The sequence below is a fragment of the Parus major genome, chromosome 1, assembly GCF_001522545.3.
Source record: "Parus major isolate Abel chromosome 1, Parus_major1.1, whole genome shotgun sequence".
Taxonomy (NCBI): Eukaryota; Metazoa; Chordata; class Aves; order Passeriformes; family Paridae; genus Parus; species Parus major.
Genome location: NC_031768.1, coordinates 38,422,252 through 38,441,611, shown reverse-complemented (window position 1 = coordinate 38,441,611; position 19,360 = coordinate 38,422,252). Strand labels below are relative to the sequence as shown.

General features: G+C 37.3%; 1 protein-coding gene across 1 annotated transcript in view; it reads left to right on the top strand.

Annotated features, from left to right (window-relative positions):
- PCCA (propionyl-CoA carboxylase subunit alpha) overlaps nucleotides 1-19,360 on the top strand; it is a 274,019-nt gene that overhangs the window by 65,638 nt on the left and 189,021 nt on the right. The window contains exons 7-8 of the mRNA XM_015631135.3: nucleotides 10,455-10,586; nucleotides 17,118-17,154. Coding sequence (XP_015486621.1) covers nucleotides 10,455-10,586; nucleotides 17,118-17,154 — 169 coding nt within the window. The remainder of the gene's footprint in view (nucleotides 1-10,454; nucleotides 10,587-17,117; nucleotides 17,155-19,360) is intronic.

The following is a 19,360-nucleotide window of genomic DNA, read 5'->3' as shown; positions in this document are numbered from 1 at the left end:
AGAATGTCTGGAGAAATACCAGACAAATTTTTTTCAACACACAGGCACACAATTAATGCCCTTTAACTGCAAACTCAGTGTAACATCTCAGTAACAGTGCTAATGTTTCATTACTCATTCACTTCTAAATATATTCTCATGTTTTGATTATTACTTTGGCCTCCCCTTTGAAAATGATACCACAGGCGACAGTATTGCAAAGTGCACTTACTGATCGAGCTATATGTTTGTGTTCTCTATTAATTTGCAAAGCTTCACGTGCAACTTTAGAACAGGAGAAATAGTACGGCTGTATTAAGAGTATGCCTTGTGTCCATGCATTTTCTTTATGTGCTCTAACATTGGAGTTCTTGAACTGTTTGTTATTTTGCTTCTCTTCCCCACTGAACTTTCAGTTTGATACTGAAAATTTTGTATATGCCATTAACTTGGGTCCTTGGTAATGAGAGGTATTGCTTTGGCTAGAAGGATGCTCCCCAGTTTTTCCCTCTCATCATTGTCCCGTTTTTTCTCCATGACTGCCTGGTTTTAATTTAGACTAATGTATATTTTTTGTTAAACATCTCATTGAGTATTTTCTGCCAAGCTGAAGGCTTTTTCCAGACTGAAAGCCAAATGGCCTAGAAAATAAACGGCTGCTTTCTCTGCTGAATTCAGTACAGTAATTCTAAGTGCTTTCCCCTCTCCAAACAAATAAAAACATGTAGCTTGAATCCTAATTTTCAAAAAAGTAAAGAGCTAATACACTCTAAGAGTAAATATTACTTGATTGTGTTTTGAAATGAAGTGGGTTTGGAATGAAATAGGTTTGGCTAGTTGTTGCTCAAATGTATTCTTTAAGATAAAGATAAGAGTAAGATAGAGTACTTATTGATAAGCAAGGAGTTTTTCTTACCTTGCTAACATACTCAGGCTGGCTTTGTGCAACACAGGCATATTACATTTTAAACTAAGTTTCAATTAATGATTAAACAAATACTGCTTTTACATCAGGCAAAATCCTGTGTGGTCATGCAACTGATAGAACTATTTTGTGTTGCATGAAAAATGAAATGGTCTTCCTGAGGCTGGATGGTCGGGAGGACTAAGATTAGACTTGTGTTTGCCATTTCCTTTGTGCATACCTGATTTCTTCTCTTTATCTTCGTGTAATCAGCAGCTATATCCATTGCCAGGATCTAATTGAACTTAATGAGGAAAGAGGTTCTGCTGTTAAGCTTCTGCATTTTCTGCTCTTTGTGCTGCTCAGGGTGCTAAAAAGAGATGAGTTAACATAAACCTGAGTAGGCTGTTTAACCTTCTTTCTCTTCTGGAAATGTAGATGCAATAACATTTGCAGCTGAAAAGGCTCATTCGCAGTTTCTAATGTTTAAGGATGCAAATGAAGCATTTTGTCTTTTCTGTCGCCTGGAGGTGTTAAGCAAGGAAACAGAAAGAGGTTTCTAGGATTAGTTCCACAGATTTCTTTTATCATGTAAAAATCAAGGGTGGTTTCAATGCCATGAAGTGAAGAAAAGCAATATGGAAACCATCCAGGGAAAATTCTTAAGTTTAGTTTGTTTCTCCCTAAATTTTTGGGCATTCCTTACTACTGATATAGGTGACTACTCAAAACTCTTTCTAGCATACCAGGGCTAAGTTCCTGTGCCTCGGATGGTGTCTGTGTAGTGTTTAATATATGGTGAAGTAATTAATCACTTACAGTGGCATGGCATGCAAACTCCTGTATGTTCAAATTTTATAGTTTGTGTTTGAGAAATGCTTCTCAACAGTTAATTCAATATTGCATTTAGGTCCTGGACAAACCTGTAATATATAGACCATCTAAAGCCTTACATTTGTTTCAAACTGAAATTACCAAGTAAGACTTCAGGTTGCTGTACAGATCCAAAGTGAAAACTTGTAAGTATAGAGCCACAGAGGTGGCACTTGTTCTCAGTGTCTTGTGCTTTGAGCCCTTGGAAACATCTGACTCTGCTTCTTTTTACTTGCAAAGGTATTACTGGGAACTATGTCTTTTACTTATAAATGACAAAATACACTATGAACTTCTTGGTAAAGGACAGTTTTTAATTTCAAAATGCAGAATTTAATCAACGCAAGCACATTCACCCTTTGTACATATAATTCATGATAATAAAAATTCACAACTTGTATCTTGTTAAGGACATGGCCTACAGATCAGTCTTGCTCTTAGTTTTGACTTTGTAAATTTACCACTTCTGTGGAATTAGGAGATGACTTTAAAGTTTATTTTAAAAATTGTTTTCCATGCAGCATTAGTGCTTAAGGTGATGCTGACCATTTGGAGTTATTCTGGCCACTCTCTGGTGTTTATGCAGAAGGTTGTGTACCTTTTCTGTGGTGTACACATTTTTGGACACTAGAGTTAAGTTGCTTTAGATTGTTTATACTGGCTTAGCAACTGTGCCTTTGTTTAAGCTGAACTTTAGAGTAGTCTAACAAATTGAGTCTTCTCTTTCTACCTCCAGTATTTGAATATACATATACTACATTTTAAAAAAAACATAATTATGCCTATCTTTCTATATATTATATGTAACTATATGCTGTTTCCTACATTCTATTCCTAGCCTGTTTTAAAGAAGGCATATTTGGGGCCTGGATAAAACTTGTTTTCGTTTGGATCTGCAGAAGTTTGTTTGGCCTTACTAGTAACTGATTAATAGATTTGTATGCCTCTGCATATTTGAAACTATACTTTGGAGACGAGTATTAACAGATTCATACAAGGGTTAAATAAATCAGTTAATATTTCTTAGAATGGTGGTCTGAAGGGAGTATATTAACACATCTCCCTCCCCATGGTAAAGGTTAAACATGGAAGTGGCATCGATTGGCTTATTTTCAAGTAAATGAGTGTATTCTAGTTTTCTTTTTTTTTGGGGTATTGGTGCCCAGCAATTTTCTTCTTTTCTTAAGGTGTGGTTGGAAAAGGCTTTAGTATTCTTTAAATTCATTTTTAAGAACTGAGGCAAACTTCTTGCAGCTGTATTCAACTTTAGGTAAAGCCTTTTTATTCTGCTAGCTTTTTCTTTTCAAAGGAAACACTTCCAATGTATTACTTTCTCTTAAAGTACGTACTCCTGTTTGAGACAGTGAGTACAGATATTTAAAGTGGCACAGTACAGTACTCACACATAACTTGTGTGAGGAGTTCTGACTTCTACATTGTAGTGGGTTTTGGAGCCAAGTAACAGTTCCGATTTTGAAGCAGAATTTGGAAGAAGCCATGAGATCTGATAGGCTGGGCAGCACAGTTCTTTATTACCACCTTCCTCTGTAAGTTGTCTCAGGCACTGTTACTTTTCCAAGTATATTATTTTGCTTTTGAGGCTAGTTGCTGTCACAGTCTGCCTGCCTTGAACTTCTGCAGCTCAAGGTGATTGTAGTAATCCATCTCTTTCCAAAGATAAAACAAAAGCCAAACCTCTGCTGAAATAACTGCAGTAGTCAAAGGCAGGTGTAGTCAGAGGACAGTAGGATGCTCTACAGCCCTTCCCTTCCCTCTCACATTTCTGTGCTTTTGCTTACGTCACATACAGTCTTCAGTCCACCATAAGCCTGTACAGAAGGCTTTAATTTATTTCAGCATGGCTCATTTTGAAAAAAATACTTGTTCTAATGAGGCATGCTACTTGTACGTGTTGTCTTTTCTTTCATGTGTGTTTGTGTAAATGTGTGTGCATTGTAAAGATCCTTTGTCTTCAGAAGTTCTGCTTATTTCATCGTAAACAAGATTGGAGAAACTTTTCTTCACTGAACTGATGGAGAGTTACTGTTCTTGGTGATCCATAACAGGCTTTTTACTGATTCAGGCCCTTTGCAGCTTAAAATTAAACAGCCGAGAATGAAATTTTCTATTTATTGGTACTAAATTTGCAGGTTGATGCCCACACAGATCATTTGCCACTCCTGTGTATGCTTTTAATTTTGAGCCTTCAAGACTGCAGCAACAGGGCACAAGCAGTTGAGCTGATAGGTTGTTTGTGTGCATCTCAGCAGAAAGCTTCAGGATGTTTTTTCATGTCCACCACAATCTATGTAGAGCATTTTACCAATTCAGTATTTCCTAAATTATTGAGTGGATGCTTCTTATGTATTCCTATAGTAGATTTCCTTGAGGGATTCCTTCCCAATGTGGACAGTTCCTGAATTCTGAAGTGTTTTTTTTAAAGTACCTACCTTTTTCAAATTGTCAGTGTGCCTCTGGTGGTGGTGGTGTTTGTGGTTTTGGTTTTTTTTCCCCCCCAGTAGTACTCCTGAATCTTGTCTGCCTTTGGATGTTTCATCTGAATTTTTCTGTTCTGCTTGGTTTTTTCCTAGGTTTTTTTGTACCTCTGTTGGACCTTCCTTTTGCTGCCAGCTCAGCTTTTCAGCCCTGCATTTAGCCCATGTGACTTAGAGGCTTTTTAGACCAGCTGTCTATTCCAGTCATCTTTGAGGTGTGCTGCTTATCTGCTCTGCTTTGTATGTGCCTGCAGGCAGCTGCATGTACAGGTTTGTGTCCTTCTGGTGATCTATGAGCTGTACGTGGGGGATTTGATTTGTGGATGATCCCAATTTTTCTGGAACACTGTGATTACCAGACTACCTGAGCCTGTTCCCTTCTCCCGTGGGTCTGCCTCCTTGACTGGTCGTGTGTCAAGAGGGAGTATAATGGTGAAATAATTAATCAGCTGCATGTAAGGATTTAATGGAAACAGTTTCTAGTTTCTCCTGTGAAGAAAACTTGGGGGTTAAGACAGAACTCCTTTGAAAACCAGATCTATGATAAAGTTTCCAATGAAGTTCCTCTCTGTGGATCTTCCTGCATAATGTTATCAATAAGCGTGAAAACTTGTGCTGCCCACACTTGCTGATCTTGCTGTTACCTCACTGCCACAGAATCTTGTTTATGTTTCTCTTCTGCCCCTAAGATGTTGGAATACTTAACACAACATGTCAGAGTTGTTTCAAGCAGTGGCTTTGATGCTTCTAACTTCAGCCATTCTGTGATTCAAACAGCGCCTCTCAGAGAAGCATCATGTTTGATTTTTAAAACAAACCTTAAAACAGTAATGCAGATTTGACAAGAAGAGAAGGTCAATATGGCAACATACAGCCACCCTCCAGAGCCACCTCAGAGCTTAAGGATGTGCCATCATCCCAAAGAAGGTTTTTGTTCCCAGTTGAAGGCACCAGCAGCTCATGGTCCTTCCTTCAGTGCCCATTAAGCTTCTCTGTTTATCTCATTTTATCTCATGGAAGTGAAGGAAAACACTTCTTACACAAAAAAACTAAGCCATTGTCTGCCATGTTGGTCAGCTAAGTCAGCTGAGGGGTGTTTAAGCCTGCCTTTAGAGAAGGGGGACAGATAGGACTATGGGCAGGTATGTGCAGGTGGGGGAGGAGAGAGAATGAGAGAAATGGAACTCTGTCAGTCGCCTCAGTCACTTGAGGGCTGTTCCTGTCTTCTGTAGTTATCACCCTGAGTTGAAAATGTCATATGTAAGTCTGAATTTGAGAAGCTATGATTCAGTAGCAGCATGCAACAGATTGTTTGGGTTCTCCTATAAGTTTCATGAACTTGTTTAAAACCAGCTCTGTGTTTACATAGAAAAGCTTCTTTTCAGTAAACCAGAGCAGCTACAAATGCTTCTGAGACATCTCAGTCCTCTTAGCCATTTCTTCCTCAGGGATGGGAAATAGTTTCTGAAAGTATACTTTTAGTCATTTCAGGTACTAGGGAATGAACAAGTACAAAGCCTGCATTATTGTCGCTGCTTCTGAGTGGTAAGATAACTATAGGGGATTCTGCACCTGAAAGCAGCTGGACACTTGGAGTATGTTTTGCCACATCAGCATGCTGTGAGTGGGAAAATCCCCTCATCAAATGAATCCTGAAAGATTCTCGATAGCAGTGTTTTTGTACATGACGTATCTCCTTGTTGGTTGAAGCTACTCCTCTTAAGCTGATGTTACATGCAGATTCAAATGTCTTGGCTCAAATGAGGACACAAAAAAAATGTGTTTAATTTTCCATAACTAACATAGTAAAAGACAGAGGATAAGTTCTAGTATCACTTGTTTTGTCTAAAGCTGAGTTGGAACTGTTCAGTCATTTCCTGCAGCTCCAGGAGGCCTAGCAGTGAGTTGTCTGCTTTGCCACAGATTCATAAGCCCACAGAAGAGTATACATTGCCAAGTATACGTGTGTAAAAGTTGTTTATGCAGTTTTCCCTCCTTCATGCTTTCTATCTTTAGTTCTGCTTTGGCTGTCACTCAGACTGAATCCACTACTGACTGTATAATACAGTAAGTGTGAATATCTACGTTCATAATTTCCAGGAGGAGATGCAAGGGAAACTCCTCTTCTAGACTTAGTCTCTTCAATTATCTCAGGGTCCACAGGAGTTTGTCCAATGGGCAGGTCCTTTCCGGATGGTGAGAGTGTGATGACTTACACTAACATAGGTCTGTTTGGCCCACTCTGTTCCCAGAGCAGTCAGATGTTTGACAGATAGTGACTGTGATGTCACATAAACTCAATCATGAACTTCTGAAATGGATTTTCCAAGTCCTGCCTTTGCTTTTTGTACTTTGACACTGTGTTTAGTTTCTGCTATATTAGGGATTCTGCATTCTCTTAGGGTAGGCGAAGGCTTTTGTCTGGCTTAAAGAAAGCCACCCACCAAACAAAAAGGGAGAATAAGCTGCTTGCAGTTCTTATGGCATGACTATTAGGCCTATTGTTGCTGCTTTCAAAAATAATGGGCTGTTGGGGAAAACTCTTCAATATCTGCTACTTAAGACAACTAACAAATAACAATAAATTTGTGAAAAAAAAGTTAAGTTGTTCTTTTATAAAATATTCCTTACTATTTGCCTATGCCTTTGATTGTGCAAAGTAGGGCAGTGATACACAGATATCACAGGTATGTTTCTAAACAAAATGCTGGTACTTGTTTATGGTGAAACTTGATGTGTTTTCTGCAGCCAGATAATTAGTCTTCAATGCTGAAATATGCTGCTGAATGTGTGGAGAAGTAACAGAAGTTTTGGAAGAACTTGTTTGATAAGCATTGTGTGAGCTTGTGTATGTACAGCAGAGGTTTTAGTACTTGCTGTCACACTGCTGAGTCTGTGTGAACAAACTGGTAAGTCTTTGTGAGAGCTGAGGATACTGCCACCACATTCTTTCTTATGGTCTGTTTTTGGCACTTTCAGTATTGGCCTGTAGACTTTTGAATGGATTGTTTAATGCATTGTGTGACTGTGGGCAATGAAGAAGCTGGGGTGCTTTTCTGGTGATGAGCTGAGAAGCTTTGGTAGAGGGCTTGAGTGAGCATCTTTGAGTGACGGGGTATTAAATTACTGTAGCAAGACTTGCAAGACTTTGTTTAATAGTGCCTTAATCTGACAAAGTCTTTCTTTAAATGTGCTTAACTAAAGTTAATTGCAAGTCTTGTCAGAGAATGCAGACCTTTCCTCTGTAAGAGATAGACACACTGCCTGGAAATCAGCAGAACCTCTTTGGTTTGTTAACTTATTTTTGGTTTATGGATGTTGCATAATCACGTGGTTTTAGGTGCTCTGTGTTATCATATTAAGTTAAACTGTTTTGTTTGAGATTGTTGATGGGGAAATAACTGGCTGTGGTGACTGCCCCAGCTGACTGATGTTATGAGGGAATAGCTGGTGGTGTGATGCTGCTGCTTGTTCACCATGAAAGAGCTGATCTGTGCAAGGTACAGAGGTTTGAAGCATTAGAACCAAAAGCTGCGTATGTAGACAAACTCAGTTTGTAAATTGTGAGTTATGAAAAGTATACATTAAAAAAGACAAAGATGCAGGTTGCAACAGGTTATATTTGCATTAGAGTAATGTGAATCTGCTGCACATCATCTGGTACTTAATTTTTAGGAAGTAGTATGGGCTGTATCCATGTGGAATGTTACAGCTCTACAGGATTCATGTACTAAATATATTGGATGCAGAGATTAATTTCTTGAAATGGCCTGCAGTGTTCCTTCTCAGGTGGTTCATTAATCTCTTCTGAATGGTACTGTTCTCTTCTTATCCAGCTATCTGGACAGGAGCTGGGAGTGATCAGGGCACTTGGGAAGCCCATGCCACAAATCAGGGAGATGAGACAGTAGGTCAAACATGATGTCCCATATGGGCATTTGGCTGGAAAGGTGAATGCCTGCTGATGCCATCAATGTAATTTTTATCCTCCCCTGTGACCTCCAATTTGATTGAAGATTTTTAATTTTCTGTCAGAACGAAGAGGAGAAAAGAGAAATACGTAGGAGTATGGAGGTATACTGCAAGGTACAGGTCTGGAATGGTCTTATGGTAGCAAAAGTTTTGAACCTGCTATCTTGACCTCTGGAGATCTCATGTTTTTGATAGTAAACTGAGAAGAAAGTGAGGAGAGGAAGCAATACATGATGAAGTTTGAAGTGGTATTGGTCAGGATGCAAATGCCAGTGTTGTGGCAGAAGCTGTGGAAACAAGATGTTTCCAGGTTAGAAGTGATACAAGAGGGACAGTGTAAGCTCCACTTGTCGAGCCTGTAAGTGATCCTTTTCCACAAGGCTTTTTGAGACTGGAATACAGAATGACAGAAGACTCTGCCCTACCTCTAGGTGTATGCAGGTACCTATTTGTTCCTCTTGTTAGGAGAGGAAGAAGTATGAGTTTTCAGGTTGTTTCTGAAACAGTCAGCTCCAAACTTTGTGTCACTGTGGTTTCACTCATCAACTCCTTGCTTTGTTTCCCTTCTCCTTTAACAAGTGAATTTCTTGAAGTGCCAAAGGACCTGAACACTAAATTATAGATCTGCACCCTTGTTTTGGTCCTCCTGTCTCTTCCTTCTTATTGCAATCTTCCCAACTTTCTAAGACCGCTATTAATCAAGTTGTTAATTCCTGAGTTGCTAAGATAAGAAACCAATGCAGTAGAGAAGAGGTGGGTGGAGATAAACCCCCAGATGTTTCATTGTGAGTCAAAGCTAACACTCCTTTGATATAGCAGAACTGATGCTCTGCATTTGGTTTGGGTGTCATTGCACTGAACTTCCTCGTGTGTCTGTTGTGCTTGCGTGATCTTTTCTGGATGATCTCCTTTTAGCTAGTACAGTATGAAATAATATATACACATCTGCTGCTGTTACACTGGTCCTGCTAGGAAGCTGCTGACAGAGCAAACAGTGACTCCTGAGCATGTTGAGATCTCTTGGCTCTTATAAGATCACAAATAGGAGGATGTTTCCCAACTTAAACATATTTTTCCTAAGTTCTGGGATTGGATCATGTACTAACATCATATAAATACACAAAGCTCCAACAAATGACTTTTTATCATTAGTGACTAACTATATGATTTGTATAGCACAAATACGTGTCAGAAAGACAAAATACTAAGGCATAAATTGTGATATGAGAAACTGCTATTTGCCATTTTGTTAATACTGGTATTAGATTAGCTGCCCATTGGCTAGAAACAAGTTGTTTTTAGACATTTTACAGGTATCTTAGAATTGGGGAGAAGAAATATGTAACTTGGAAAAATTGTGCAAGGCTTGATTTTTTTTTAAAAATTTTTTTTTTTTTTATCTTTAGCCCTCTTTCATCTTCTCCTTCCACCTCCAGTTACCTGCAATACATCTGTACTTGCTATTGCATCAGTTACTTTCAAGGAATAGTTCGGATAGAATTGCCTTTAACTTCCTGTAGTACTGACTTGAAGAGGTTTGAAAAAAATGCCTCTACCTAAATACCCTTGCTTAAGTCTATTGTTGGTATAGAGAAATGGGAGGATGAAACATGCAGTTCAGTGTTTTGCCTACTTGTTGATGCTGAAGTATTAAAACACTTTAACCCCTTTCCACATTATTATTGGAAAAGAGTTTCCTGAAAGAATCAGGAAATGTTATTTTACTTATTGCTATATTATTAAGGTCTTAAATATGTTGAGTAAAAGACTGCATTTTTATTGTGATGCTTCATTGAGGTTTGGTTTTAGGAATGCATACTAAATATAATTTTAGACATTATTATTTGGCAAATGCATCTTTGTAAATCGCTTTTGGTTATTTCAGTGGTGAATTAACAAGCCTGTTTTCTGAAGGGATATTTCTGTCTTTCAGGCTGGAGTACTTCCACTTGCAGCTATTTTTCTCTGGCCTGGCTTTTGATTTATACAAATGCTAATTATAGGGCTTTGAATCTGTGTGTATACATAGTTTCACAAGGTCATACACATTTTTAATGAACTGTCTGAAATATTTATATATTGCTCTATCGTTATGTAAAGAGATCACTGTATTATAAGTCTTGTTGCATTAGTCAGCTCAAGAGGAGAAAAAAGTTAATAGCAATATTTGTGTATAGAAAATCTGATTTTTATTTTTGTCTCCTAAAGTTTTATCTTCATTGTCTTTGCAGGCATCAGAAGGTGTCACCTTCATTGGACCTGACACACATGCTATTCAAGCTATGGGAGACAAGATTGAAAGCAAATTGTTAGCCAAGAATGCAAAGGTCAACACGATCCCTGGCTTTGATGGAGTAGTCAAGGTGAGAAATCATTTAATTACTGTCTGCCCACTGTAGGAACAGTGTCTAAATCAAAGTACACCTATTGAAGGTCTGATACAGAACCTAATTATAATTTCATCTTCTTTTTCAGTAAAATGTAATTTAAAATTGAGTACAGATTTTTACTAACAAGAGAGCTTTGGAGAAGAGGCGAAAGTCCTTGATAATAAATGATGTATTAGGAGTTCTTCAGTGCAATCTCTAAAAATACTTTGCTTTAAATTTAACATGAAGGCGGTAGACGTGTTAAATGTCAGGTGTAGATTTGACTTATTTGCACATCTTTACATTTCTCAGGTCTTCTTGTTGGCCAAGATTTTGACAGCTCTGAGTTAAGGGAAGTGTGTTAAACTTGTGTGAAGTTTCCATTTTATGGTCTGTTCTGATGGTGCATATTTTCATGTGTTGCAAAATTCAGGATGAGGATGGGATGGGGGGACTTTGGTGGCTCATTATCAGAATCTACAGCTAATGCTCTTTGTGTGGCTTTAGAAAGAATGTCTTCCAACGGTTTTGTAAAAAAAAAATTGTTTCTTTATAGTTTGTAGCATTAAATAAAGTATATATTTGTTTTTGTTTCTTTTCTGCTATAGTGGTTGTGTTGGGCTCTTACAAGCTTTCCCATGTGTCTTAATATATTGTCTATGTTAATATAGTTAAGCTTTTCTCTTTAAAAACCTTCATTGTATAAAACTAAAACTTGGTGCATTATAAAATGTTGGGTTCCTGGGTTGAAATTTTCTCTGCTTTACATGTCAAATCAGATTTTATTTCAAATGAAGTCTGAGTAAAACTTCAAGTTGCATGAGAAAGAGTGTAGTAGCTAAACTGGGTTTTAAAAAACTCTGTTAAGAGACAAAATACCCCCCCAAAACCTGACTAAAAGTGAAAGGTAAATACAGTACAAAGGGGTTAAGCCTCCACAAAATTACCTTGTCCAATGAGGCTGCCTGGAGAATTTGGCTAGTGAGAGAGAATGATAAAATCACAAAATAGCTGAGGTCAGAATGCCCAAGAGAATTTTTCAGTACTTGTGATGGAAATGTATGATACTTGTATATCTGATAGCAGGATAACGCTGCAACAGCTAAAAGTGAAAAGACTTCTCAGTATGTGTTTTGGTCTGGCATTCTGGCCATGCTGAAGTTTGGGACTGGCAAATTTGCAGATTTCAGGTTTTTGCTGCATGTTTAGCAGTCCCCTGTGTATGTGGTCTTTTAGCACTTGTATGACTTAACAGCAGTAAAGCTGTTGTGCATAACATTCTGTCTGATCTCCTCTATGTTCTTCTAGGAATCCTGAAGTTAACTTCCAGAAAAGCATCTGGCTAGGAGATAGCTTTGAATTAATCATTTGAATACTACAAAATACTCCCTAATGCAGAATTAAATAGTCAAAATGCTGGTTTTCTTATTGTATCAAATTAAAACTCATGTAAGGGTCTGTTATTCTGTTTATAAAAAAACCCACACATGATGAAGTAGGGTAATGGTTAATGAACAGGTAGTCCTATAACCAGTGCAGCTGAGCTGCTTGCTTGCATGCATGCGTTTCACAGACCTTCAGTTCACTGTTTTTGATGATTACTTGAAGTTCCTGACACGAAAACTAAAGTGATGTGGTTGGCAATGGGCTATATGCAACAATACCCTTAAAACCAAATGAACTGGAATGTAGGACTGAGTTGACAACTCCAGTACTGTGGTATTGAAAGGAACTCTGTGGTAGTTGCTTAATCCCAAGGTGTCCACATCATACCAGTTTCACATACCTCAGCCCTGCATGAGTTCTGATTATCTGAAGAAGGTTGATGAAAAAGAGTACATATCTTAAAAAAATACCCAAACCTTATTTGGTGCCCACCAAATAAGCAAATGCCAGGTTCAGATATTTCCAGCATTGTAGTCTCCATCAAGAAGTAGAGTTGCAAATTTTAGGCTAACCAGTGCTTTGATTACTAATTATAGGAAATAAAGCTGCTGATAATTGATAGTGTCATACTTGCTATAGATCTAAATATGTGCCTGTGTTTGTTCTTTGATTTCCTTCCTGTGACAATGTCCTTTGCTCAAATGAATACCCAAATAATTAGGTCATACAGGATGCCTGATCTTTGGTTAGAGCATGATATATTATTTTGCAAATTCAGACTAAGGAGGAACAAAGCTGCATGATACCAGCTCTAATCAGAACAGTAACACACAAGGAACTGGACGCTGTTTAGGATTTCTGCCATTTTGTGGGAGACCTTCTTTAGTCACAGTTTTGAAGCTTTCAAAGTCTTTGAGGGCTCTTTTTCCTGAGAAATAAAAATTTTAAAAGTCTCAGGAAGGACTTAAGTGTCTGCTTGATGCTTAAGGTGATTAGAGGTTGCTTCACCTTTAAAGTGGAGTTTACTAAAGCTGGAGGAAAACTGCCTTTGTGCCTCTGACAATGCTAGATATTAAGACAGATCTGTTGCATGTATTCTTTGTGGATGAATAGTTGAAGCAAACACAGAGTAACAACTTCTAGTGCTTCATTATTCAACTCAGGATTGCACTGAAAATCTTTATTAATAGAAGGGTTGTCTTTATCTTTGTTAAATAGTGCTGCAGATACTTAGGTCCTTCATGAATAAAGGATATTTTTCCTCTGTTGTGTTGCTTAGAACTTACACATAGAAGACACTATAGTTGCTAAGGTTTTGCAATATCTTGGAGAAGTTGTATGCAGAAAAATTCCCAGTGAGTCAAAATTAAATTAGAAATTTAGAAGAAGGAAGCCCTTCAACAGTATACTTAAAGCTGGAAGGACTGAAGAAGAGGGTGCTTGGCATAAGAGACACAACTAACTGTTCTTGTAGTTGGCAAATGCTCTAGCAAATATGAAACTGAGAGTGGAAAGATGTAGAATGGAGAGGGCAGTTTGACAAAGAGTAGTTTTCTTCTCATCCCTTGTTCAGTTTCTCGGTTGGGGCAAGGGTTATCCAGTGTGAGCATGTAAGGAACCGGAGTCTTGTGCTGTCAGCTAGACAGCTAACAAAAGCATTCAATGGTAATTAATTTCAAAATGTGTAACTACAATTATTTTTATAAAATCCGTTTGGGAGAAGCAGTGGTAAATGGTTTTAATCATAAGAATTAGCATTAGTCCATGTGAACAGTGGCTATACTAAAGTTAGGGCTGAGATGATGTGTTGACTGTAAACAACTAAAGGGCGTAAGAGACTATAAAGTGGAGGCTGAGTAATGAGCATAAGAACATGCTGTGGTCAAAAACTGGCAAAGGAATGGCAAGGGAAGAATGATTTTTGTATTGTTTCACTATATACAGTCAGTTTGGTTTTATGGCTGGTAGAACACAGCTGGATGTAGACACAGAAGAATGTCTCTGTCCACTTAGTTTCAGTGATGTCAGTAAACAGATTAGAGATCTTCAGCAAGGCCCTTAATTTACTGTAGTTAAGTTTTGGGTACCTGTTTTAGCTGAATTTTTGCATTGGGATATTGACATTAGGATTGCATGATCGTTATTTATAGTTGGAGATGTCATTAAGAGGCTGGATATGAACTGGAGGGTCTCTAAGGCTAACACCCTCAGCCATGAAAACCATTATGCAGTTCTTCATAATTAATACAATGTTTCACAGTTCTGGGAGTCACTTAATCAGCTTTATCCTGGCATTCCCCTACATGGAGACAGTTTCGTTTTTCTGTCTCCACCTGCTGGTACCAGGTTGAGAGGTATGTGCATGGAAGTAGGAGGTTAGGAATTCTTACGCTAAAGGAGTATTTTATGTCTCTTTAACTTAATGGAATCACCTATTTGTGAAAACACTATGACATAATTTTATAACTCTTAGGATTTTTATTAACCTCTACCATTACTTGAACATTTTTATTTGTACAATAAAAGGTGGTGCTAAAATTATATATTTCTTTACAGTCTCCAGTTTATTTTGGGAAAATAGTAGTGTAGGTAATGTGCTTTTGGAGGAAACAGCAGTAAATCATTGAGGACTTACGCTTTTAAAAAATAATTTAAAGTGTTTTTAGTACCAGTGTGGTTTTGTATATTTTGTACATATGGACATGTGTGTTAGGCAGTATCACAGCATTCAGTTTCATGCTCCTTTTGTGCAAATAGTCATAAGCTTTATGTACCAAAAAGCTAAAATAACTGTCCAGACTTTTTCTGATGACTCAAACTGCTTCTGTATTTATATAATCAGCAAGTGAAGTTCATGATATTTTAAACATACATTCAACATACCTTCTTATGGCAAAATATCAAAAGACTTACCACAGATTGCAATGCGTCATTTTTTTTTATTATTATAAATTTTGCTCTAAATCACAGCATGTTTTTGTTTTCTGGTTCAGAAATGCCCTTTGAAAGCGAAAATTTGAGTATGCGTGGATTTTAATTTTTTTTCTTGTATCTTAAAGTTTGGGTTCTAATATGTTAGAACTGTAAAAGAAACAGATGTTGAAACAGTGTAAATTAATAACTGTGCTGGGCAGATGACAGAGTCTTTTCAAACCAGAACTCAGACAATTAGTGCCGCTGATACCAATCTGCTTGTTACTTAAAGTTGTTGTATGCATGTGTAAAAATACAGTGGCAGTGAAAAGTTCCCCTGTAATGATTTGCAGCTTGTCTTCCTGTGGACTACAGTGTATCAGTTAGCCACTTGTTTGCAGGTAACTAAGTGAAAAAAGATTACCCTGTTTGCTTCTCCCCTTAATTCTATTTTGCAAATATATGGGGGAATTTGCAAGAGAAAAGAAATGTAAAAGTTTCCTTCTCAACTATAATCGTGGCTCTTTATCAGTCATCACTCTTCCTGCATTTTGTTCAAGAGGCTCTAATTGTCTGCATTTGGCAGGTTTAACACTTCCTGACAGAGAGGCTATTAAGGGGAAGTATTCTCGCATAACTGTCACAGGCAGGAACAAAGAACCTTCAAACTCAATGTGTGGAAACCACTAACATTCTTAAATGACCCTTTTCATGCATTTTATCCCTTTAAGCTAAAATTTGGCGGGTGCAGGGTCATGGAGAGCAGCAAGGTGTAATAAAACAGTAAACTCTTGAGTTTTTTTTTTTTTTCGGGGGGGTGGTGTGAGGGGCATTTTTTTTTTTTTTTGCTAGATTTATCTCTTGAGTTAAAAACAATTGTTATTTGGAAAAATCTCATTAACAGATGTGACTGGAGTAAAAAGACTTAAAACTGATGTTGCTTTCAGGACTGCTTTGAACTTAACAAGCACCGATTTGTGGAGCAGACTAGCTAATGAAAGGAAATTAAATTTTCTGACAACTTCCCCTGCCAGCCCCCTTATTCTTCATGGGGCTGTTACTAGGTACTGAAGACTTTTAAAGAGGATTTTGTTTTATTATCGGACATAAATGAACCAGGTATGAACATTTCTTATGTATTTTTTTTAAAGTTCTGACCTGGGTGCTTTTAAAATGGATTGCCTTGAAAGCTTTAAAAATATCAGGTTTCAGTTTAATGTTCATAAGTCAACCCCCATAGTTTCAGACACACTTAGCAGCTGGTGATTTCCAGACATTACTGCCTTCTATACAAATTTTTTAATGTATGTCATAGGATAGTATACATATTAGCAAAATTGAATGGAATTTTCAAACTTAACCCATACCACTGTAATTCAACCCTTTTTCTTTCTGATTTTGTATAATGGAAATATACTGTTATCAGTTGAAATGACCAGAATGAACTACTGCAGGAGAATTGATTTGGTTATTGAAATGTTACTCATTCAGGTATTCTGGTTTTTATTCTGAGTTTTCCAGGACTTTTTTCTGTACCAGGCTACAGTAGTATGAGACAGCTGAAGCAATAGGTGGTATCAACAAAAGGATTTCTAAAGTGGACTTATGCAACTCTTAAATGAAAACAATTATGGGAATCTTCTTCTTTCAAATACAGTTTAAATTTTTAAGGTTTATTTTGTCTTCAGAATGAAGAACTTCCAAAACTGAAGCGCTTGTTCTTTCATGAGTAAACAAAACCCATTTGTCTTTGAAGAAGTTCTACAAGGTTTTTTTTCCTGAACTTGAATTACTCCCAAACAATAGAGAATCAACTCCCCCTACTGACAGCTACCAGGAAAACACAATGAATACCTGTGAGGACAGAAACAAGCTGGTAGTGGACAAACTTTAACGATCTGATTTATGGTCCATTATTGATTGTAAACTTCTAAATTCAAGCATTAAATTCTTACAACTGCAGAAAATAATTTTGCGATCCTGGTTGTGTTTCCTGTCAGCTGATTCCTCATTGCTTTGAGTTTCTCAGTGCACTAATGATGAGGTAGAATTTACATTCCACTTATGGTATTAATTTTGCATTCCTCTGGCTGAAAAGGGTCAGAAGGTTGTAAAATCAAACATTAAATGAATCGGAGGAGACAGTAGTGCAATATATGACTGCCCTCAGGACACAGTGCAATGGCTGATGGGATTAACGTTGGGTCTCATTTCCTGCTTTTACAGGATGCAGATGAAGCTGTCAGAATTGCAAGGGAAATTGGTAAGTTCTTAAATTAGCTATGGTGGGATTTGTGTGCCTCTCAGCAGACATGCTTGACTAAATTGAATGTGTAATAAGTAATCCCTATAGAACAAATAATGTTTTAATAGTTTTTAAGTTCCCTGTAGCCCATAGGGCTGGAGGAATGTAGGCATTAATGCCCTGTCTCTTAAATCCTCACATTTGAGCTTTTCAAACTGGACTTTAGAGAACAAGTGCAGCTATGATCTGTGGGATGAATGTAGTATGAAGTAATGAGTACCTCACTAAAGGAGTTACCTAAAAGTATATCTGCAATTGGACATGATAGTCAGAAGTTAGGCATGCTACACTTCCCTTTATATGACACTGACACCAGTGATGTTATGATCTCAATTCTTCATTGCTGTGTGGACTACAGTTTACTTGAATATAATCCAGAGCACCAGCATTCTGTGCTTACTGGAATAAAGTCACTATTCATCTTCTGAATATATTACAGAATGGTGAAAAGAGCAACCAGCAAATGAGTCTGGGACTCATTTTGATGAAGGTTAAGTGTATTATGTTTTTAATGAGTTTTGGCTTTTATTTACTGAAGCTTGATATTAGTGAAAGTACTAAACCATATGCTTGAAATTACACATGTTTTTAAATGCTTTCTAGAAGAAGACTCTAATGCAGTAAGATATCTTATTTTTCTTGTGATTTTTCTTTAATTTTCCCTTTGAGACTGCAACCATGAGAAACTATTTAGTTTTATCACAGGTAGATAAACAGCTTTTCACCTGTGACAAGAGCTAGTGCTGTGCCTTTATGTGCCAGAAAGAGAGAGTTGCACTGCCACAGGTAACTTCTAAGCAGTGTAAGATCTTTCTGCTTTCAGTTTAAGTTGGGGCTTTTACCCTGCACTGGTTAACTGCCCTGAAACCCCTCCTAGGTTTCCCTGACTTTTAAGGCTGACATAATTGAAGTCAGTGTTTCTGAGTCAGGCTTTGTGTCCTGGTTGTTAAATCCAGTGATAACTGATCACTGTCATGGGAGCATTGCCAAAATAAAGAGTTTATTAACCAAACGGGAACATTCAGAAGAGAACAATAAATAAGATTTAGTCCTGCATAAAGACATAGTAATGTGACTTTATTTCAGTTCACTTTCTCTTCAATAATCTTTCTCACTCTTGTGCTTTAAAGATTTCCTGTAAGTATTTTTTAAACAGTTTGATGAATACAAGTCAGAAGGCATGCAGTGGCTTTCTAGACATCCTTTAAAATACATTCTTTTTTAATTTTCTTCTGAGTTCTTCTGGTGTTCTGTTGACTGGTTCCTGTCTTTGATATCAGTAGCACTTTGGAGGTCATTATATCAAGGCAGTCTTAAATCTGTGATAATAAAGTCAATTGCAGACAGCTGGGTGGTGCTTTATTTAGATGGAAAATTCTTAAACTGTTTTGATACAACAAGGTTTTGTACTATGATGCCATGTAGTGAAAGAAAAATGTCCCTTCTAGCTTTTTCCCCACCCATGTTTTGACAAGTTGATAAGTTTGGTTAAACTTTTGTCTAATTGTAACCACTGACCAGACAAAAATATAGTGATTTTAATTTCAAAGGATCTAGGCAGAATGAAATTACTGTCTCCTAACATTATATATATATAATATATAAGCTTATTTTTATATATCATATCTATAAACACTATATATATAATATATATATATAATGTGTTTGTCCTTGTATATAAAACACTGTATATGCAGTGCAATACTTTCAGGTTGTTTCTAATTTCACTAAACTAGAGTTTCAGTCTTCGAAGAAAGCTTAAGTAATTCCTAAAAAAATAACCATGGGTTAGCACTTAAAACAGTAAAAATGTGTGTGATGCTCACTTGCTGCCTGTGGTGTTTTTCTGTTTCTCCCTGCTGTGTTTTGGCCAAAGATTCAGTTGTAGTAGGCAAGGCAACTCAGGGTTGAGAACACAGCCCTTATGTATTTTAGTGATTATTATCTATGGATACACATTTTCTATAGGTGTGGGAGTGAAATCTTTTTGCCCCTGATTTGAGGTGTTTTCCTGCGTTGTATAGAGAGAATATGACAGGAAAACCAGGCTAAATCGGAAATTGGAAGAAGTTCAGCCACAAATTGCTGTATTGGCTCCTTTCTGCTGTCTCTCTATTTGTTGGTGTGGGCTGTTGTGCTCTTCTGATCCTTTCTGTAGTGCTTA